The 23081-nt window shown below is 42.8% G+C and overlaps 1 protein-coding gene across 1 annotated transcript in view; it reads left to right on the top strand.

Annotated features, from left to right (window-relative positions):
• LOC141106906 (uncharacterized) overlaps window positions 1-22082 on the top strand; it is a 62377-nt gene extending 40295 nt beyond the window's left edge. Inside the window, exons 16-22 of the mRNA XM_073597836.1 lie at window positions 11052-11094; window positions 11211-11308; window positions 11420-11563; window positions 11674-11815; window positions 14562-14659; window positions 14774-14915; window positions 19692-22082. Coding sequence (XP_073453937.1) covers window positions 11052-11094; window positions 11211-11308; window positions 11420-11563; window positions 11674-11815; window positions 14562-14659; window positions 14774-14915; window positions 19692-21181 — 2157 coding nt within the window. The 3' untranslated portion in view covers window positions 21182-22082. The remainder of the gene's footprint in view (window positions 1-11051; window positions 11095-11210; window positions 11309-11419; window positions 11564-11673; window positions 11816-14561; window positions 14660-14773; window positions 14916-19691) is intronic.
• Window positions 22083-23081: the final 999 nt, after the last annotated feature.

Raw genomic sequence — 23081 nt, 5'->3', positions numbered from 1 at the left:
AGTGCGGGAAATCTTTCACTCACAAAGAAAGCCTTGTGCATCACCAGAGAATTCACACGAGATAACAATCTTTCTCATGATAACAGTGGTGTGTTGGGGTTGGGGTGGAATATATTGAATGTTTTTCAGGTTTGGTTTGATAGATCTGAGTCTGCAGAGATTGAATTCTAGTAATACGATCCTCTAAACCAGGGATCTTCAAACAGCGGCCCATGGACCAGGTGTGCTTTCGTTTATCTGGCCCTTGGGGCGCTATTTCATTCACTGACACCAATGACACTAACATTGGGGCACAATTCTTTCTAATGGCACTGATAGGGCACAGTTCCTCCCAATGACACCAACAATGGGACCCAGTGACACCAACATTGGGGCAGAGTTCCTCCCAATGACACCAAAAATGGGGCTCGATGACACCAACGGAGGGGCACAATTCTTTCCAATGGTATTGATAGGGCACAGTTGCTCCCAATGACACCAACGGTGGGGCCCAATGACACCAAAATTGGGGCACAGTTCCTCCCAATGACACCAACAATGGGGCTCGTTGACACCAACGGAGGGCACAATTCTTTCTAATGACACTGATAGGGCACAGTTCCTCCCAATAACACCAACAATGGGGCCCAATGATACCAACATTGGGGCACAGTTCCTCCCAATGACACCAACAATGGGGCTCGATGACACCAATGGAGGGGCACAATTCTTTCCAATGACACTGATAGGGCACATATCATCCCAATGACACCAACAATGGGGCCCAATGACACCAACATTGGGGCACAATTCCTCCCAATAACAACAATGATGGGACACGGTTCCTCCCAATTACATCACCGATGCGGCCCAATGACACCAACATTGGAACACAATTCTTTCCAATGACACTGATAGGGCAAAGTTCCTCCCAATGACACCAATGAAGGGGCACAATTACACCAACAATGGGGCCAAATGACACCAACATTGGGGTACAATTCTTACCAATGACAATGATAGGGCAAAGTTCCTCCCAATGATACCAACAATGGGGCCCAAGGACACCAATAATGGGGCACAATTCCTCCCTATGACACCAACAATGAAGCCCAATGATACCAACATTGGGCCGGCATTCTTTCCAATGACACTAAAAGGGCACAATTACACCAATGGGGTGGGGCTCAATTCCTCTCACTGACAGCAAAGATGGGGCATTGTTAACTCTCACTGATGCCAGGGCATTTTCTACAATCAAATGGCCACAATCCGGCCCCCCTAAAGTTTGAAGTTTAAATCAGAATTTTTTGCTCGAAAATTACACAGAACCCACAAACATTATAAATAATATATATATTGTGTGTGTGTGTATCTCTGTGCTCCAAGGGCACAGAGATGGGTAGAGGCCATCTCGGCCTCACTCGACTTCCTGCCCAGGAAACAGCCGCATCCGGTCGCTCCTGGGCTTTATTATAGTTTATTATCATCTTCTTCTTCTATTATATAGTTTATTGTCTTCAATTATAAAGGTTTTGATTTAGATTATAGCTTAGTTTTTAATGTTTGGTAACCACTTGAAGACCGCCATGTTAAACGCCCTTCCTGTCCATGACATTTTTTTGGTTTTTATTACAGTGATACTTTGACAATTACTCAGTCGTGCAACACTGTACACAAATGAATTTTATATAATTTTTTGGGACCGGTAAAGCAGTTTTTTTGGTTGTATTTCGTCACCGCTTTTATTATTATTTTATATAATATTATAATATAGACTGAAATATATATATATATATATATATATATATATATATATATATGAATATTTTATTATTTCCTCTTCTAAAACTTTGCAAATAAATAATCTTTCTTCAAAAATTTACACCAAAATGTATTCTCCTACATTTCTTTGGTAGAATAAAAAGCAAATCAGTGTATATTATGTAGTTTGTGTGAAGGGTATAAAGTCTACAATGTATAGTGTATGTATTGAAAATTAATCAGTCCCGACCGCCTGTCTTGATTCTTGAGGTTTTAAAACGAAAATTTTTAAAATAAACACTCCCCAAATGACCCCTTTTTGAAAGTAGACAGTTCAAGGTATTTAGTAAGAGGCATGGGGATTTTTTGAATTTGTAAATTTTTGCAAGAATTCTTTTGGAAAAATAAATTAAATAAAATGTGATTTTGTTTCACAAAATTTCATTTTTACAAATTATTTCTCACACTCAACATGGGTATACAATTACATCACAAAACACATTCTACTGCTCCTTCCAAGCATGGGGATACCACATGTGTGAGACTTTTTACCTGCCAAGACACATAGAGGGGATCCAAAATCCAAGGAGCACCTTTAGGCTTTCAAAGGGCATAAATGTTGCATCTGATTTCCTGACTACCTATCACATTTCATGGTGCTATAAAATGCCAGGACATTACAAATACCCCCAAATTACACTATTTTGGAAAGTAGACAGTCTGAGGTATTTAGTAAGATGCATGAGGAGTTTTTTGAATTTTGTAAATATTTGCAACAATATTTTTGCTAAATAAATTAAATCAAATCAAATTATTTCACAAAGTTGTCATTTTAACAAGTTATTTCTCACACACAACATGGGTATACTTACAATAACACCACAAAATACATTCTATTACTCATTCTAAGCATGGGGATACCACATTTGTGAGACTCTAGATGCCTAGGAACAGAGGGGTCCAAAATCCAAGGAGCACCTTCAGGCTTTCAAAGAACTGAAAATGTTGCATCTGATTTCCTACCTACCACATTCTTTGAGGCGCTAAAGTGCCAGGAGAGAACAAACACCCACACAATGACCACATTCAGGAACGTAAACACCCAAAGTAATTTTTTTAAGAGGCACGATGAGTCTTTTGAAGATTTCATTCTTCTGTTACAAGGTTTTAGAAAATACAGGAAGAAAATGAAAATTCTTATTTTTACACAAAGCTGTCAATGAATAAAATATCCCAACATGCAGTATGGTCACACTTAGAATTTCACCCCAAAATACATTCTACTACTCCTCCCAAGTATGGGGATACCACATATGGGAGACATTTGTAATGCTTGATCTGATTGTATATTGATGTAGCACTTCACCCCCGCAGGGACTGCTAGTAACTGGCTCCACTATTCCTGCACAGCCAGGTGATACACTTGAATCTGGGCACAAGAAATCAGTCCCTGAATTATTTTTGTTGTTTTCATTAGGGATAACAACCTGGGTGGGGTAGAGGGGTTATGGGATGCCCAACTTGACTAAAACAATGGATGGGGACAACTTCCTTCCGATATACAAAGACAAGATCATAGACTATTCTCCTTCCTGGGCAAAATTAGGTGCAACTGTGCAGGGTGCACAGTACACTAACTGGAAATACGTCAAGAGCCTACACAAGCACCTGGCATCAGGTAGGTATACTGTAGGTGCAACTGTGCAGGGTACACAGTACACTAAATGGAAATACTTCAAGAGCCTACACAAGCACCTGGCTTCAGGTAGCTATACTGTAGGTGCAACTGTGCAGGGTACACAGTACACTAACTGGAAATATGTCAAGAGCCTACACAAGCACCTGGCTTCAGGTAGCTATACTGTAGGTGCAACTGTGCAGGGTACACAGTACACTAACTGGAAATCCATCAAGAGCCTACACAAGCATCTCGCTTCAGGTAGCTATACTGTAGTTGCAATTGTGCAGGATACACAGTACACTAACTGGAAATACGTCAAGAGCCTACACAAGCACCTGGCTTCAGGTAGCTATACTGTAGGTGCAACTGTGCAGGGTACACATTACACTAAATGGAAATACTTCAAGAGCCTACACAAGCACCTGGCTTCAGGTAGCTATACTGTAGGTGCAACTGTGCAGGGTACACAGTACACTAACTGGAAATATGTCAAGAGCCTACACAAGCACCTGGCTTCAGGTAGCTATACTGTAGGTGCAACTGTGCAGGGTACACAGTACACTAACTGGAAATCCATCAAGAGCCTACACAAGCATCTCGCTTCAGGTAGCTATACTGTAGTTGCAACTGTGCAGGGTACACAGTACACTAACTGGAAATACGTCAAGAGCCTACAAAAGCACCTGGCTTCAGGTAGCTATACTGTAGGTGCAACTGTGCAGGGTACACAGTACACTAACTGGAAATACTTTAAGAGCCAACACAAGCACCTGGCTTCAGGTAGCTATACTGTTGGTGCAACTGTGCAGGGTACACAGTACACTAACTGGAAATCCATCAAGAGCCTACACAAGCACCTGGCTTCAGGTAGCTATACTGTAGGTGCAACTGTGCAGGGTACACAGTACACTAACTGGAAATACTTCAAGAGCCTACACAAGCACCTGGCTTCGGGTAGCTATACTGTAGGTGCCACTGTGCAGGGTGCACAGTACACTAACTGGAAATACTTCAAGAGCCTACACAAGCACCTGGCTTCGGGTAGCTATACTGTAGGTGCCACTGTGCAGGGTGCACAGTACACTAACTGGAAATACTTCAAGAGCCTACACAAGCACCTGACTTTGGGTAGCTATACTGTAGGTGCAACTGTGCAGGGTACACAGTACACTAACTGGAAATACGTCAAGAGCCTACACAAGCACCTGGCTTCCGGTAGCTATATGTAGGTGCAACTGTGCAGGTTGCACAATACAGTAACTGGAAATACGTCGAGCCTACACAAGCACCTGGCTTTAGGTAGCTATACTGTAGGTGCAACTGTGCAGGGTACACAGTACACCAACCTCTAAATACGTCAAGAGCCTACACAAGCACCTAGCTTCAGGTAGCTATACTGTAGGTGCAACTGTGCAGGGTACACAGTACACTAACTGGAAATACGTCAAGAGCCTACACAAGCACGTGGCTTCAGGTAGGTATACTGTAGGTGCAGCTGTGCAGGGTACACAGTACACTAACTGGAAATACTTCTAGAGCCTACACAAGCATCTGGCTTCAGGTAGCTATACTGTAGGTGCAACTGTGCAGGGTACACAGTACACTAATTGGAAAATTGTTAAGAGCCTACACAAGCACCTGGCTTCAGGTAGCTATACTGTAGGTGCAACTGTGCAGGGTACACAGTACGCTAACTGGAAATACGTCAAGAGCCTACACAAGCACCTGGCTTTGGGTAGCTATACTGTAGGTGCAACTGTGCAGGGTGCACAGTACACTAACTGGAAATACTTCAAGAGCCTACACAAGCACCTGGCTTCAGGTAGCTATACTTTGGGTGCAACTGTGCAGGGTGCACAATAAATTAACTGGAAATACGTCAAGAGCCTACACAAGCACCTGGCTTCAGGCAGCTATACTGTAGGTGCAACTGTGCAGGGTACACAGTACACTAACTGGAAATATGTCAAGAGCCTACACAAGCACCTGGCTTCAGGTAGCTATACTGTAAGTGCAACTGTGCAGGGTACACAGTACAGTAACTGGAAATACGTCAAGAGCCTACACAAGCACCTGGCTTCAGGTAGCTATACTGTAAGTGCAACTGTGCAGGTTACACAGCACACTAACTGGAAATACGTCAAGAATCTACACAAGCACCTGGCTTCAGATAGCTATACTGTAGGTGCAACTGTGCAGGGTACACAGTACACTAACTAGAAATACGTCAAGAGCCTACACAAGCACCTGGCTTCAGGTAGCTATACTGTAGGTGCAACTGTGCAGGGTACACAGTACACTAACTAGAAATACTTCAAGTGCCTACACAAGCACTTGGCTTCAGGTAGCTATACTGTAGGTGCAACTGTGCAGTGTACACAGTACACTAACTGGAAATACCTCAAGAGCCTACACAAGCACCTGGCTTCAGGTAGCTATACTGTAGGTGCAACTGTGCAGGATACACAGTACACTAACTGGAAAAACTTCAAGTGCCTACACAAGCACCTGGCTTCAGGTATCTATACTGTAGGTGCAACTGTGCAGGGTACACAGTACACTAACTGGAAATACGTCAAGAGCCTACACAAGCACCTGGCTTCAGGTAGCTATACTGTAGGTGCAACTGTGCAGGGTACACAGTACACTAACTGGAAATATGTCAAGAGCCTACACAAGCACCTGGCTTCAGGTAGCTATACTGTAAGTGCAACTGTGCAGGGTACACAGTACACTAACTGGAAATACGTCAAGAGCCTACACAAGCACCTGGCTTCAGGTAGGTATACTGTAGGTGCAACTGTGCAGGGTACACAGTACACTAACTGGAAATACTTCAAGAGCCTACACAAGCACCTGGCTTCAGTAGCTATACTGTAGGTGCAAGAGTGCAGGGTACACAGTACACTAATTGGAAAAATATCAAGAGCCTACACAAGCACCTGGCTTCAGGTAGCTATACTGTAGGTGCAACTGTGCAGGGTACACAGTACACTAACTGGAAATACTTCAAGAGCCTACACAAGCACCTGGCTTCAGGTAGCTATACTGTAGGATCAACTGTTCAAGGTACACAGTACACTAACTGGAAATACTTCAAGAGCCTACACAAGCACCTGGCTTCAGGTAGCTATACTGTAGGTGCAACTGTGCAGGGTACACAGTACACTAACTGGAAATACGTCAAGAGCCTACACAAGCACCTGGCTTCAGGTAGCTATACTGTAGGTGCAACTGTGTAGTGTACACAGTACATTAACTGGAAATACGTCAAGAGCCTACACAAGCACCTGGCTTCGGGAAGCTATACTGTAGGTGCAACTGTGCAGGGTGCACAGTACACTAATTGGAAATACTTCAAGAGCCTACACAAGCACCTGGCTTCGGGTAGCTATACTGTAAGTGCAACTGTGCAGGATACACAGTACACTAACTGGAAATATGTCAAGAGCCTACACAAGCACCTGGCTACAGGTAGCTATACCGTAGGTGCAACTGTGCAGGGTACACAGTACACTAACTGGAAATACATCAAGAGCCTACACAAGCACCTGGCTTCAGGCAGCTATACTGTAGGTGCAACTGTGCAGGGTACACAGTTCACTAACTGGAAATATGGCAAGAGCCTACACAAGCACCTGGCTTCAGGTTGCTATACTGTAGGTGCAACTGTGCAGGGTACACAGTACACTAACTGGAAATACGTCAAGAGCCTACACAAGCACCTGGCTTCAGGTAGCTATACTGTAGGTGCAACTGTGCAGGGTACACAGTACACTAACTGGAAATACGTCAAGAGCCTACACAAGCACCTGACTTCAGGTAGCTATACTGTAGGTGCAACTGTGCAGGGTAAACAGTACAGTAACTGGAAATGCGTCAAGAGCCTACACAAGCACCTGGCTTCAGGTAGCTATACTATATGTGCAACTGTGCAGGGTACACAGCACACTAACTGGAAATACGTCAAGAGTCTACACAAGCACCTGACTTCAGATAGCTATACTGTAGGTGCAACTGTGCAGGGTACACAGTACACTAACTGGAAATACTTCAAGAGCCTACGCAAGCACCTGGCTTCAGGTAGCTATACTGTAGGTGCAACTGTGCAGGGTACACAGTACACTAACTGGAAATACGCCAAGAGCCTACACAAGCACCTGGCTTCAGCTAGCTATACTGTAGGTGCAACTGTGCAGGATACACAGTACACTAACTGGAAATACTTCAAGTGCCTACACAAGCACCTGGCTTCAGGTAGCTATACTGTAGGTGCAACTGTGCAGGGTACACAGTACATAACTGGAAATACGTCAAGAGCCTACACAAGCACCTGGCTTCAGGTAGCTATACTGTAGGTGCAACTGTGCAGGGTGCACAGTACACTAACTGGAAATACTTCAAGAGCCTACACAAGCACCTGGCTTCAGGCAGCTATACTGTAGGTGCAACTGTGCAGGGTACACAGTACACTAACTGGAAATATGTGAAGAGCCTACAGAAGTACCTTGCTTCAGGTAGCTAAACTGTGGGTGCAACTGTGCAGGGTACACAGTACACTAACTGGAAATACATCAAGAGCCTACACAAGCACCTGGCTTCAGGCAGCTATACTGTAGGTGCAACTGTGCAGGCTACACAGTACACTAACTGGAAATACGTCAAGAGCCTACACAAGCACCTGACTTCAGGTAGCTATACTGTAGGTGCAACTGTGCAGGGTAAACAGTACAGTAACTGGAAATACATCAAGAGCCTACACAAGCACCTGGCTTCAGGTAGCTATACTATATGTGCAACTGTGCAGGGTACACAGCACACTAACTGGAAATACATCAAGAGTCTACACAAGCACCTGAATTCAGATAGCTATACTGTAGGTGCAACTGTGCAGGGTACACAGTACACTAACTGGAAATACTTCAAGAGCCTACACAAGCACGTGGCTTCAGGTAGCTATACTGTAGGTGCAACTGTGCAGGGTACACAGTACACTAGCTGGAAATACTTCAAGAGCCTACACAAGCACCTGGCTTCAGGTAGCTATACTGTAGGTGCAACTGAGCAGGGTACACAGTACACTAACTGGAAATACCTCAAGACCCTACACAAGCACCTGGCTTCAGGTAGCTATACTGTAGGTGCAACTGTGCAGGTTACACAGTACACTAACTAGAAATACTTCAAGAGCCTACACAAGCATCTGGCTTCAGGTAGCTATACTGTAGGTGCAACTGTGCAGGGTACACAGTACACTAACTGGAAATACTTCAAGTGCCTACACAAGCACCTGGCTTCAGGTAGCTATACTGTAGGTGCAACTGTGCAGGGTACACAGTACACTAACTGGAAATACTTCAAGTGCCTACACAAGCACCTGGCTTCAGGTAGCTATACTGTAGGTGCAACTGTGCAGGGTACACAGTACAGTAACTGGAAATACGTCAAGAGCCTACACAAGCACCTGGCTTCAGGTAGCTATACTGTAGGTGCAACTGTGCAGGGTACACAGTACACTAACTAGAAATACTTCAAGAGCCTACACAAGCAACTGGCTTCAGGTAGCTATACTGTAGGTGTAACTGTGCAGGGTACACAGTACATTAACTGGCAATACGTCAAGAGCCTACAGAAGCACCTGGCTTCAGGTAACTATATTGTAGATGCAACTGTGCAGGGTACACAGTACACTAACTGGAAATACTGTAAAAACACCTGCCTGCCTGTCAGTATATTAGGAAGAGAATGACAGAAACGGATCTAGCTAAACTGAATACAGTGTATATATATATATCTATATATATACATATATATAGATATATATATAAATACAACACCTGGGATGCATATATATACACAATACACTGTAAGTGCAGCTAACTGGCTCGACCTGCCTACTCTATCTAACTTAAATCAAATGACACTGTCTCTCTGTCTATCTATCTCTCTCCAGTCTCCTCCGCAACACACTACACAAGGCCGCCAAGGAGGCGGCCTTATATAGTGTGTGGCGTGTACTAAACCCCCTGATCCATAATTGGCCATAGCCTCCTTGGCTTTGGCTGATTAAGGCTCTCTGTACACACAGCGCTGTGATTGGCCAAGCATGCGGGTCATAGTGCATGCTTGGCCAATCATAAGCCAGCAATGCACTGCGATGCTGCAGTGAATTATGGGCCGTGACGCGCCACTCGAATTTGGCGAGAACGGCCCATAGCGTTCATAATTCGGCGAACGACCGAACACACGATGTTCGAGTCGAACATGCATTCGACTTGAACATGAAGCTCATCCCTAGTGCCAAAAAACAATCCATGAAGTAGTATTCAAAGTATTTAAAAACACCGGCTGCAGTTTTTTTTCCCACAAGGTGACGATCTCACTAAACATTAGTGGAATGCAGAGAAAGGAAGTGATAGAAGATACAGACAGGAAGTGATGTCATCTACAGGCAGAAATTGATAGAAGAGACAGACAGGAAGTGATGTCATCTACAAACAGGAAGTTCCTAGAGAGGGGACAGTTTGCAGGAAGAAGAGGATATACTTGGAATCGGCAGCAGAGGAGGTAATATGAATTATTTTATATTTACATCCAGTAACCCCCGTCATGTGCCTCCTCTTCCTCCATAGTCACTGTATGTCTTTTATCTCCAACAGATACTACTATACAGACATATATTTAGAGTATTATAATATGTACATATCCTAAATATAGAACCATTTATCCAACTGTCCATCCAGAGCCTCTGGTTTATAGACCAGATACATCCTAAATATAGAACCATTTATCCAACTGTCTATCCAAAGCCTCTGGTCTATAGACCAGATACATCCTAAATATAGAACCATTTATCCAACTGTCCATCCAGAGCCTCTGGTTTATAGACCAGATACATCCTAAATATAGAGCCATTTATCCAACTGTCCATCCAGAGCCTCTGGTTTATAGACCAGATACATCCTAAATATAGAGCCATTTATCCAACTGTCCATCCAGAGCCTCTGGTTTATAGATCAGATGCATCCTAAATATAGAACCATTTATCCAACTTTCCATCCAGAGCTTCTGGTTTATAGACCAGATACATCCTAAATATAGAACCATTTATCCAGCTGTCCATCCAGAGACCTGATACATGTTGGATATTAGGTGAAAGGATAGCTCTCCACCCAGGACATCAGGAAAAATATATTAATAGAAGTTCTATTTCTTCTCCAGTCATTCCAAGCCTAAAATAAAAGATTTTAGTTAGAGATGTTCTTTAAAAGCAGTCTGAGGTGTCAGAACTCTGGAGGAACTCTGTGCAGACATTATTCATCCCAGTACAGTCCAGATAATCCTCAGTTTATTAACCTTCTACAGAGAGGAGAATCCTATATAGATCAGGAGGAAGTGAGGAGGAATCTGGGAGGTCACATGACATTATTTTTATCTTTGTAATTAAAATAATATTCTATCTGGAGAGGTGAGGAGGAATATAGGAGGTCAGGAGTGACCATTGTTTATTTCTCTCTTTACACAGAGAGATTACTTAAGTCAAGTAGCGAAGAAAATATCTGGTGATCCATTAACACCCAGCAGCTGGGAGGAGTGAGAGTATTTAGAAGGACACAAGGATCTCTACAAGGACGTCATGATGGAGAATCAGGCGTCCCTCACATCACCAGGTAAGAGGAGACTTTATTGTAAAGGAGAGAACAGTACGGAGGGTCCACCTAGATCCCCCATCATCTGATAAACACATAGAAACAATGTATTCACTCAGTGTGTGTGTTTCCTACAGATGGATCCAGTAATGGGAACCCACCAGAAAGATGTCCCTGTCCTCTGTATTCCCGGGATTCCACACAGGAAGATCACACCATCCCTCACCATCATCAGGTAGGTGAGACTGAAAATGTAGAACTTTAAAAAGAATTCTAAGCTATGAATTGAAATTCTTCTATGTAATCTCTTGTTCTTTTTTATCTTTCTATCATCTTTGGGGGTCAGGGCGAACACCTGAAAGACAACAAAGTTAAAGAGGAAGAAGAAGAGATGTTAATGAGTGGAGCTCAGCAGTCTATGGGAGGGGGTGGTCTTCTACATTCCCAGAATTCCACCCAGGAAGATCACACCATCTCTTACCATGATCAGGTAGATAGAAAAAACATAAAAGTGACTCTAGACGGTTTGAGATTACACTCTTCTCTTAGCCTATTGGTCCTCAAGTTGTAAATGTTTTTTTTTTCTTTTTGTTGGCTTAGCATGAAGAAGAGATGTCTGTGAACGTTGAGGTTAAAGAGGAGAAAGAAGTGATGACTTTAATGGGTTATCAGGAGTCTACGGAGGAAGTTGGGATGATGGTGCCAACTAAAGAGGAGGAGCCTTCTCCAGATACCAGCACAGGTGAGTACTGGACACTAACTACAGAAAATGTTCAAGTATAAGCTGATGTTTCAAATATAAGCTTATGATTAAGGATCTGTGGACCGCCACATCAGGTCATATGACCCCTAGAAGGGACATCATGATGGAGAATCAGCAGCCCCTCACATCACTGTGTAAGAGGAGACTTTATTGTAAAGGAGAGAGCAGTACGGAGGGTCCACCTAGATCCCCCTCATCTGATAAACACATAGAAACAATGTAATCAGTCAGTGTGTGTGTTTCCTACAGATGAGGTTTTTTTTTGGGACTTTAAATGGAGCGCATGGGATCATGCGCCCCCATCCCTATATAAGGTTTACACCTTGGGCACATTGCAAGCCATATTTCAGACCATGGCTCCATGTGAGCATGTAAAAAACTTTGGACCTATTATATACCACCACAAATTACACAGAGTTTCTGATTTCCCTGGGGATTTGTGTGCGCCTGGTCTCTCCACGGGGTTTACCACCACGGCTCCCAATGTAGAAACTTTCAGCGGCCTTTCAGCTCGCAGCACCGCATGTCATGAATCTTAGCCATTATAGAGTTTGTGCATCTGCTCCTGAGGAAGTGAAGTGAATCCATGAAGCGCGTCAAGCTTTTTGGATGCAGTCATGCCGTTAACCTATGGTTTATCCATCTAGTAGACCAATTTTGCAATATCTATTGATCCCATGACATGGATTACATTTCATCTCACACCCTTTGTGTATATATATATGAATTGCCTACTATTTGTGTGTGTGTGTGTGTATGTATGTATGTATGTATGTGTATATAGTGGGGGCGGAAAGTATTCAGACCCCCTTAAATTTTTCACTCTTTGTTATATTGCAGCCATTTGCTAAAATCATCAAGTTCTTTTTTTTTCCTCATTAATGTACACACAGCACCCCATATTGACAGAAAAACACAGAATTGTTGACAAAAAAGAAAAACTCAAATATCACATGATCCTAAGTATGCAGACCCTTTGCTGTGACACTCATATATTTAACTCAGGTGCTGTCCATTTCTTCTGATCATCTTTGAGATGGTTCTATGCCTTCATTTGAGTCCAGCTGTGTTTGATTATACTGATTGGACTTGTTTAGGAAAGCCACACACCTTTCTTTATAAGACCTTACAGCTCACAGTGCATGTCAGAGCAAATGAGAATCATGAGGTCAAAGGAACTGCCTGAAGAGCTCAGAGACAGAATTGTGGCAAGGCACAGATCTGGCCAAGGTTACAAAAAAATTTCTGCTGCACTTAAGGTTTCTAAGAGCACAGTGGCCTCCATAATACTTAAATGGAAGACGTTTGGGACGACCAGAACCCTTCCTAGAGCTGGCCGTCCGGCCAAACTGAGCTATCGGGGGAAAAGAGCCTTGGTAAGAGAGGTAAAGAAGAACCCAAAGATCACTGTGGCTGAGCTCAGGAGATGCAGTCGGGAGATGGGAGAAAGTTGTAGAAAGTCAACCATCACTGCAGCCCTCCACCAGTCAGGGCTTTATGGCAGGGTGACCTGACGGAAGCCTCTCCTCAGTGCAAGACACATGAAAGCCTGCATGGAGTTTGCTAAAAAACACCTGAAGGACTCCAAGATGGTGAGAAATAAGATTCTCTGGTCTGATGAGACCAAGATAGAACTTTTTGGCCTTAATTCTAAGTGGTATGTGTGGAGAAAACCAGGCACTGCTCCATCACCTGTCCAATACAGTCCCAATGGTGAAGCATGGTGGTGGCAGCATCATGCTGTGGGGGTGTTTTTTAGCTGCAGGGACAGGACGACTGGTTGCAATCGAGGGAAAGATGAATGTGGCCAAGTACAGGGATATCCTGGACGAAAACCTTCTCCAGAGTGCTCAGGACCTCAGACTGGGCCAAAGGTTTACCTTCCAACAAGACAAACACAATTAAAATAACGAAGGAGTGGCTTCACAACAACTCTGTAACTGTTCTTGAATGGCCCAGCCAGAGCCCTGACTTAAACCCAATTGAGCATCTCTGGAAAGACCTAAAAATGGCTGTCCACCAACATTTACCATCCAACCTGACAGAACTGGAGAGGATCTGCAAGGAGGAATGGCAGAGGAGCCCCAAATCCAGGTGTGAAAAACTTGTTGCATCTTTCCCAAAAAGACTCATGGCTGTATTAGATCAAACGGGTGCTTCTACTAAATACTGAGCAAAGGGTCTGAATACTTAGGACCATGTGATATTTCAGTTTTTATTTTTTAATAAATCTTCAAAAATGTCAACAATTCTGTGTTTTTCTGTCAATATGGGGTGCTGTGTGTACATTAATGAGGAAAAAGAATTAACTTAAATGATTTTAGCAAATGGTTGCAATATAACAAAGAGTGAAAAATGTAAGGGGATCTGAATACTTTCCGTCCCCACTGTGTATATATATATATATATATATATATATATATATATATATATATATATATATGAAATAATCAATGCCCATGCATGTATTTATCAGATCAACTGTGCTCTTTTATTACTTCTGTAATAGGGAGTACAATTGGCTCCCACTATTACTATGTATATATATGAATTACAGTTTATTTATTGTGTATAGTGTGTGTACCAATCAATACCAATATATGTATTCAATACAATGTGTTATTTTAATTGCTTACAGAAATAAATATATCAATATGCCATTTTATCAAGTTATCTGTCACTCACCTCATTTAAAGGCCCAAACCCTCTTACCTGTTTCCTACAGATGAATCCAGTAATGGGAACCCACCAGAGAGATGTCCCCGTCCTCTGTATTCCCGGGATTCCACACAGGAAGATCACACCATCCCTCACCATCATCAGGTAGGTGGAAACGAGCATGTAGACCTAAAAATGTATTCTAATCTATAAGAGGACATTCTTCTGTGTACCTTCTTGTTCTTTTTAAAAATGTGTTCTTCCATCTTTGGGGTTTAGGGTAAAGGACTGAAAGACATAAAAGATGAGATTAAAGAGGAAGAAGAAGAGAGGTTGGTGAGTGGAGATCAGCAGTCTATGGAGGAGGGGGAGATGGTTATGAAAAGTAAACAGGAGGAATCTTCTCTACATATGGACACAAGTAAGTCATAAACACTAACTATAGAACCAGTTCCCATTATTATTTTACTTCTATGAGTATAAAGTATGTATTTACATTGTTCCATGCAATTGGAACAGGGGGGTTGGAAATATTTGGCCATTGTGAGGGCACCTCTACTGAGGGCATGAGCGTAGCATAAGGGGTTGCAGGGTTCACAATCGCAACCCCGTCCCTAGCTCCAGGGGCCCCCTGCAGCCTCCCTGTCATATTATCATATCATCCACAAAATCCAGCTCCGATCTGCCCTAGGGCCCCACAGCCACGCTCCAGAACTGGGCTTCTACTTTGCCTTCCACAGTCCACACCCCTTTCCCATTGGCTGGGGAAAAGCTTTGAGCCATTTCCTGAATGGAGAGGAGCACAGGGTGAGAACAGCCCAGGATGGGGAGGTGCCTGTGCTGTGTGCTGGCAACATGGAATGGTAACCGAGCTCAGCGAGGCAAGAGGAGGAGAGTGCCGTCTTGTAGCCACGATGTGACCGATATCACTGGTAAGGTATGACACCGCTCAGTGTCTCCTAGTCACTAGCTGGGATTCTCTGTACCCCACCCAGGGATGTCTACTTACCCCACTTCCCTGACAACTGGGTAAAAGACACACACTTCCGGGAGGTGACCTTCCCCCAACACCTGCCAACACTGACAGAGAAACCTTCAGAAATTGCTAAAACAAATCCCTTAACACCTCCTCAGGGGGCCCCTGAAGGGCTGCAGGCTCCAGATTTTGTGTCACATGGGTTTGCCCTCCCAGATCTAAGTTGCCCCCTCCCCCCCAAAGCCCCCTGACCACCCCCTCCACCCTGCATGCTATGCCCGGCTGCTGAGCTCCTCTCCCATTACAGCACTCTATACTGTTTCTCCTCTGCAGGGCTGAAATCACATTCCTTTACAACATGGCCAGTTAGCCATTATCTGCCCAGGGAGTATTTGCCTACTGCAACTACACTGCTGTTCCGATCAGGGGATTTCACAGGTCAGGAGGGCAACATAAAAGCCAGATACACCCTGTGAAGACTGACAGACTGTGTGTAAAGGAATGTGATTTCAGCCCTGTGTAGTGTAGTGGGGGAAGCTGTATACAGTGCTGGGATGGTGGGAGAGTCCAAGTTATTGGAAGTCTGTGTATCCTGGGTGGTAACCACAAGAAAGAGAGACAGGGGTCCTTGTACACACTGGAAAGGCAGCCAGCAGAAGAAACTCGGTAGGTAAATAACAAAGAGAGAGGAGAGCAGCGCCGATCTGATTGTAGTAATACCACAAAGATAGGTTTATTATAGGTAATACACTCACTAGACAGAAGGTGATTCTAGACACATCAGTAGTTATCATCCAGATCGTGGCAGAGATCCATGGTGGCAGCTGGAAGGTGCGGTTTCATCGTAATCCAGTGGTGCCGGTTTCCGGTGTCCCTGGCTGTATGGAGGGGGCGCAGGAGGAAGCTGTCAGCAGGAAGTCTCTGTGTGGGAGGCTGGATCCGTGCACGCATGCATGCTCCTTCATCAGGCAGTGCTGGTGGCCATTTTGGATGTGGTTAAGTAGAGCTGGCAGGAAGGGCCAATAGAATCAACAGACCACCCCCCCTCCCGGCAATAGACACACCATGGGCGGACGGGCAGGGGAGCAAGTGTCATACATAATAAGTGGGTCATAGTATATAGATCAACAATGGGGCAATAAAACAACAAAATATTAAAACAGAATGGATTAATTAAAAAGCGGATCACATGAGTGCTGGTATATGGGGAGCCTTGGATAGGTATATATAACTGGGAGGGATTTACATGTAGATGGAAACGGATGGTAGTATAATGATGGAGTGGCTTATAATATGGAATGAATCTCTAAATCTTCATTTAGGCCACCTGGTGCGAGTGTGTCCAGGGTGTAGATCCAAAATGTTTCCCTTTGAGGGATACTGTTGGAGGATCCCTTCCTGCAGTCATCCTTCTCCAATGTACCCAAAATCACATATAGAACAGCCAGAAATATAAAAAGCCAAGAAAACTCTAACCCACCAAAACCAAACCTACACCGTCCCTCACCTTATTATCCATGAAAGGCATGTACCAGTGTAGGAAACTAAAATGCCTGACTTGCAAGTTTATGACACACGGACAAAAATCCTTTACCACAAAAGGGAAAACGTACCCCCTCCATGAGTTTCTTAATTGCTCTCGTGAATTTCTAATATACCGTGTATCCTGTCCCTGGGGCCTATTATATATAGGCCTCACCATCCGGACCTTGTGTAAAAGGTTCAGAGAACGCAGCAGACGATCAGTCGAGACAGGATGTGACGTTAGTATCTCAAAACACTTCAAGGAATTTCACCAGGGTTCCATTGCTGGATTTCAAGAGTCTCTGTCAGAGGGAAACATTTTGGATCTACACCCTGGACGCACTTGCGCTGAGTGGCTTGTACAAAGATTTAGAGATTCATTCTATATTATTAGCCACCCCACCATTATACTACCATCCATTTCAATCTAGATGTCCATCCCTCCCAGTTATATATGCCTATCCAAGGCTGACCATCTAGCTGACCATTTTTTGCACTATAAACACAAAAAGACCGACAATTTTGAACAAAAAAAACAATATTTTTTACTTTCTTCTATAAAACAAATCCAATGAAAAATTTAAAAAAAAAAAAATCTAATTTCTTCATCAATTTAGGCCAATATGTATTCTGCTACATATTTTTGGTAAAAAAAATCCCAATGAGCGTATATTGATTGGTTTGCGCAAAAGTTATGGGATATTTTTATGGACTTTTAATTTTTTTTATTGTATTTATTAGTAATGGCGTAGATCAGGTTTTTTTTAGCGGGACTAATTACGGTGGACAAATCTGACACCTGACACTTTTTCGGGACCAGTGACACCAATACAGTGATCAGTGCTAAAATAAAATGCACTGTCACTGTAAAAAATGACACTGGCAAGGAAGGGGTTAACAGGGGCCATCAAAAGGTTAAGTGTGCTCCTAGGGAGTGCTTTCCAACTGGGGGGGGGGGGGGGGGTGGACTGACTGGTAGGGAAGAGAGAGATCCGTTTTCCTGATTAGCAGGAACACAAGATCTCTCTCTTCCTCTGACAGTATGGTGGTCTGCCTTGTTTACATAGGCAGACCGCCATTCTGCCTTTCCTCTGAACGATTGCGGGTGGCCGGCGACCATGGCGGCCGCCGGACCCACTGATTGGCTCCTGCTGTGTCCAATCACAGCCGGAGCGGATCGCTGGCAGACCTCATGCACGTAATCATGGACAGGTACGTGATTTCGCACAGCTGGACCACCCTGCCACAGTATATATGCAGTGGGTGGTCCGAAAGTGGTTATTATTGGTTAAGCATCATAGCGACGTAGACTTTGAGGCCCATTCAATCTATTTTTCAAGAAAATTTGATTGTGAAGTTTGAGCCGATTAGAAAATTCTCAGTTATAGCAAAGGGAGAGAAGGAGTATAACAATAGCTAGATTAGACATTGAGCAGAGTCGGGAGGAGAGGACAGACTGCAGATTTGACTGGGAAGACGTGGCCGGAGGGAATAGTGGACCTTAAGCTTGGACAGAGAAAGAGCTTATATACTTATAGGCCTGAGGGACAAGGTCTTCGAGAGACTTCAACCCTTGCCTCATTCCCTGGGATTGGTAATATTTTATATACTTTTGACTAGTTATCCAGTTTGCTAGGGTTTGAACTTCTAGTCTTGGGTTTTATAGCAGGGTTTTCCTTATTTGGTGAGTTGTTGCTACTGGATATCACAGTGGATATTTGTCTGTGGTTTATATGTTATTTAGCATTTTGGTTCTGTAGTATCGGTGGCATATTTCCTTGGCCTGCCCCTTTTATGCCTCCTAAAGTATTGTTTTAAATAATATTTCCTTGTCTGTGACAAAGCTGGTCAGGTTAATTCTTTGTGCAATATAATCTTTTTCACCTACAGTGTGTGTTGTGTGTTTTATTGCTGACCTACCGCTAAAAAGAATGGTGAGAAGTGGGCGTGGATTAATAATATTGATATTATTTATTACTAAACCCATCTATTCCTCATCCACAGAGCTGAAAACAAAGCAGCTCTTCCGTATAAAGAGGTTGTTTTTTTTTTCTTTAAATTACACACAATCTATGATGCACATCTATAAAATGGAGAACATCATATTCATATTTCAAGGAAAGACTGAGAAACCTTAAATGTTAATAGTAAGAACATCATCGATGTACCTACCCCACTGCCCAATGTACTGTGGGTAGATAACACCATATTAAAGAATCATCTCAAGTCAGAAGTTAATTATATTTACCACATTAACCAATATTCCCAACAAATGAGGAGGAGATACTGTACATCATATGAAAGGTCCATCTCCATTCCCCAATATAACGTCATGTTCCCAACAAATGAGGAGGAGATACTGTACACCATATGAAAGGTCCATCTCCATTCCTCAATATAATGTCATGTTCCCAACAAATGAGGAGGAGATACTGTACACCATATGAAAGGTCCATCTCCATTCCTCAATATAACATCATGTTCCCAACAAATGAGGAGGAGATACTGTACACCATATGAAAGGTCCATCTCCATTCCGCAATATAACGTCATGTTCCCAACAAATGAGGAGGAGATACTGTACACCATATGAAAGGTCCATCTCCATTCCTCAATATAATGTCATGTTCCCAACATATATGACTCCTGAAAGGTTTCAAAAATTCTTCTAACATTTATTGTAAAATTATTTCTCAGCAGATGACCATAATGTGCGGAATACGTCTGAGGAATCTTCTGATAAATCACATTCCAGGACTCTAAGATCTCACAGTAGAAATACTTTAATAGATCCGTCTATTCCCGAGGAATCTTCTTCAGGGCAGGAAGGAGATCACACAGAAGAGAGTCCATTGTCATGTTCAGTGTGTGGGAAACTTTTCACAAAAAAGAGATCACTTCTTATACACAAGAAATGTCACACTGCTGAGCGTCCCTATTCATGTTCAGAGTGCGGGAAATGTTTCACTTTGAAAGGAAGCGTTCTTAGACACAAAAAAAGTCACACAGGTGAGCGTCCCTATTCATGTTCAGAGTGCGGGAAATGTTTCACTTTGAAGGCAAACCTTCATAAACACAAAAAAAGCCACATAGGTGAGCGTCCCTTTTCATGTTCAGAGTGTGGGAAGTCTTTCACTCGGAAAAGCACCCTTGATGAACACCAGAGAGTTCACACAGGTGAGCGTCCCTATTCTTGTTCAGAGTGCGAGAAATGCTTCAATGTGAAAGGAAGCCTTCTTAGACACAAAAAAATTCACACAGGTGAGCGTCCTTATTCATGTTCAGAGTGCGGGAAATGTTTCAGTTTGAAAGGAAACCTTCTTAAACACGAAAAAAGTCACACAGATGAGCGACCCTTTTCATGTTCAGAGTGCGGGAATAGTTTCACTAAAAAAAGAGATTTTCTTATACACCAAAGAAGTCACACAGGCGAGTCTTCTCATTCATGTTCAGAGTGCGGGAAATGTTTCAATAAAAAAAATTATCTTATTAGACACCAGAAGATTCACACGGGTGAGCGTCCCTATTCATGCTCAGAGTGCGGGAAAGGTTTCCTTGAGAAAGCAAAACTTCTTGTACACCAGAGAGCTCACACGGGGGAGCGTCCTTATTCATGTTTAGAGTGCGGGAAATGTTTCTTTGAGAAAGCAATACTTCATGTACACCAGAGAGCTCACACAGGTGTGCGCCCTTATGCATGTTCAGAGTGCGGGAAATCTTTCACTCAAAAAAACGCCCTTGATGAACACCAGAGATATCACACGGGTGAGCGTCCTTATCCATGTTCAGAGTGCGGGAAATCTTTCACGTCGAAAGGAAACCTTGTTAAACACCAGAGAATTCACACAGGTGTGCGTCCCTTTCCATGTTCAGAGTGCGAGAGATCTTTCATGACAAAAGGAAGCCTTGTGTATCACCAGAGAATGCATGTGGGTGAGTGTCATTCATGTCCAGAGTGCGGGAAATCTTTCACTCAAAAAAGCGCCCTTGATGCACACCAGAGATATCACACAGGTGTGCGTCCTTATCCATGTTCAGAGTGTGAGAAATCTTTCATGTCGAAAGGAAACCTTGGTAAACACCAGAGAATTCACACAGGGGAGCGTCTTTATTCATGTTCAGAGTGCGGGAAATCTTTCACTCACAAAGAAAGCCTTGTGCATCACCAGAGAATTCACACAAGTTAACAATTTTTCTCATGATAACAGTGGTGTGTTGGGGGTGGGGTGGAATATATTGAATATTTTTCAGGTTCGGTTTGATAGATCTGAGTCTGCAGGGATTGAATTCTAGTAATACGATCCTCTAAACCAGGGGTCTTCAAACTGCAGCCCATGGACAAGGTGTGCTTTCGTTTATCTGGCCCTTGGGGCGATATTTCATTCACTGACACCAATGACACTAACATTGGGGCACAATTCTTTCTAATGGCACTGATAGGGCACAGTTTCTCCCAATGACACCAACAATGGGGCACAATGACACCAACATTGGGGCACAATTCCTCCAATGACACCAACAATGGGGCCCGATGACACCAACGGAGGGGCACAATTCTTTCCAATGACACTGATAGTGCAAAGTTCCTCGCAATGACACCAATGATGGGGCACAATTACACCAACAATGAGGCCCAATGACACCAACATTGGGGCACAATTCTTTCCAATGACACTGATAGGGTAAAGTTCCTCCCAATGATACCAACAATGGGGCACAATTCCTCCCTATGACACCAACAATGAAGCCCAGTGATACCAACACTGGGCCGACATGCTTTCCAATGACACTAACAGGGCACAATTCCTCCCAATTACACCAATGGAGTGGGGCTCAATTCCTCTCACTGACACCAAAGATGGGGATTGTGAACTCTCACTGATGCTGGGACATTTTCTACACCCAATGGCCACAATCCGGCCCCCCTAAAGTTTGATGTTTAAATCAGAATTTTTTGCTCGAAAATTACACAGAACCCACAAACATTATATATAATATATTTATTGTGTGTGTGTATATATATATATATATATATATATTCCTTGTATTTTGTCACCGCTTTTAATATTATTTTATATAATAAAGACTGAAAATTTAAAAATATATATATATATATATATATATATATATATATATATATATATATATATATAAATATATTTTATTACTTTCTCTTATAAAACTTTGCAAATAAATACTTTGGCGGTCAGTCCCGATGTCCTGACCGCCTGTCTTTATTCTTGAGGCTTTAAAATGCCAGAAAAGTATAAATACCCCCCAAATGACCCCTTTTGAAAGTAGACAGTTCAAGGTATTTAGTAAGAGGCATGGGGAGTTTTTTGCATTTGTAAATTTTTGCAAGAATCTTTTTGGAATAATAAATTAAATAAAATTTGATTTTGTTTCACAGTTTCATTTTTACAAATTTTTTCTCACACTCAACATGGGTATACAATTACACCAAAAAAGCATTCTACTGCTCGTTCCAAGCATGAGGATATCACATATGTGAGACTTTTTACCTGCCTAGACACATAGAGGGGTCCAAAATCCAAGGAGCACCTTCAGGCTTTCAAAGAACATAAATGATGCATCTGATTTCCTGACTACCTATCACATTCTTTGAGGCACTAAAGTGCCAGGAGAGAAGAAACACCCACACAATGACCACATTCAGGAGCGTAAACACCCAAAGTATTTTTTTTTAAGAGGCATGATGAGTCTTTTGAAGATTTCATTCTTCTGTCACAAGGTTTTAGAAAATCCAGGAAGAAAATGAAAATTCTTATTTTTATACAAAGCTGTCAATGAATAAAATATCCCAACACACAGTATGGTCATACTTTGAATTTCACTCCAAAATACATTCTACAACTCCTACCAAGTATGGGAATACCATATATGGGAGACATTTTTAATGCTTGTTCTGATTCTATATTGATGTAGCACTTCCCACTGCAGGGGCTGTTAGTAACTGGCTCCACTATTCCTGCACAATCAGGCAATACACTTGCATCTGGGCACAAGAAATCAGTTCCTGAATTCTTTTTGTTGTTTTTATTAGGGATAACAACCTGGGTGGGGTAG

This window comes from Aquarana catesbeiana, linkage group LG08 (assembly GCF_042186555.1).
Source record: "Aquarana catesbeiana isolate 2022-GZ linkage group LG08, ASM4218655v1, whole genome shotgun sequence".
Taxonomy (NCBI): Eukaryota; Metazoa; Chordata; class Amphibia; order Anura; family Ranidae; genus Aquarana; species Aquarana catesbeiana.
The sequence above is the reverse complement of the archived record's forward strand: the minus strand, read 5'-3'. Positions and strand labels throughout refer to the sequence as shown.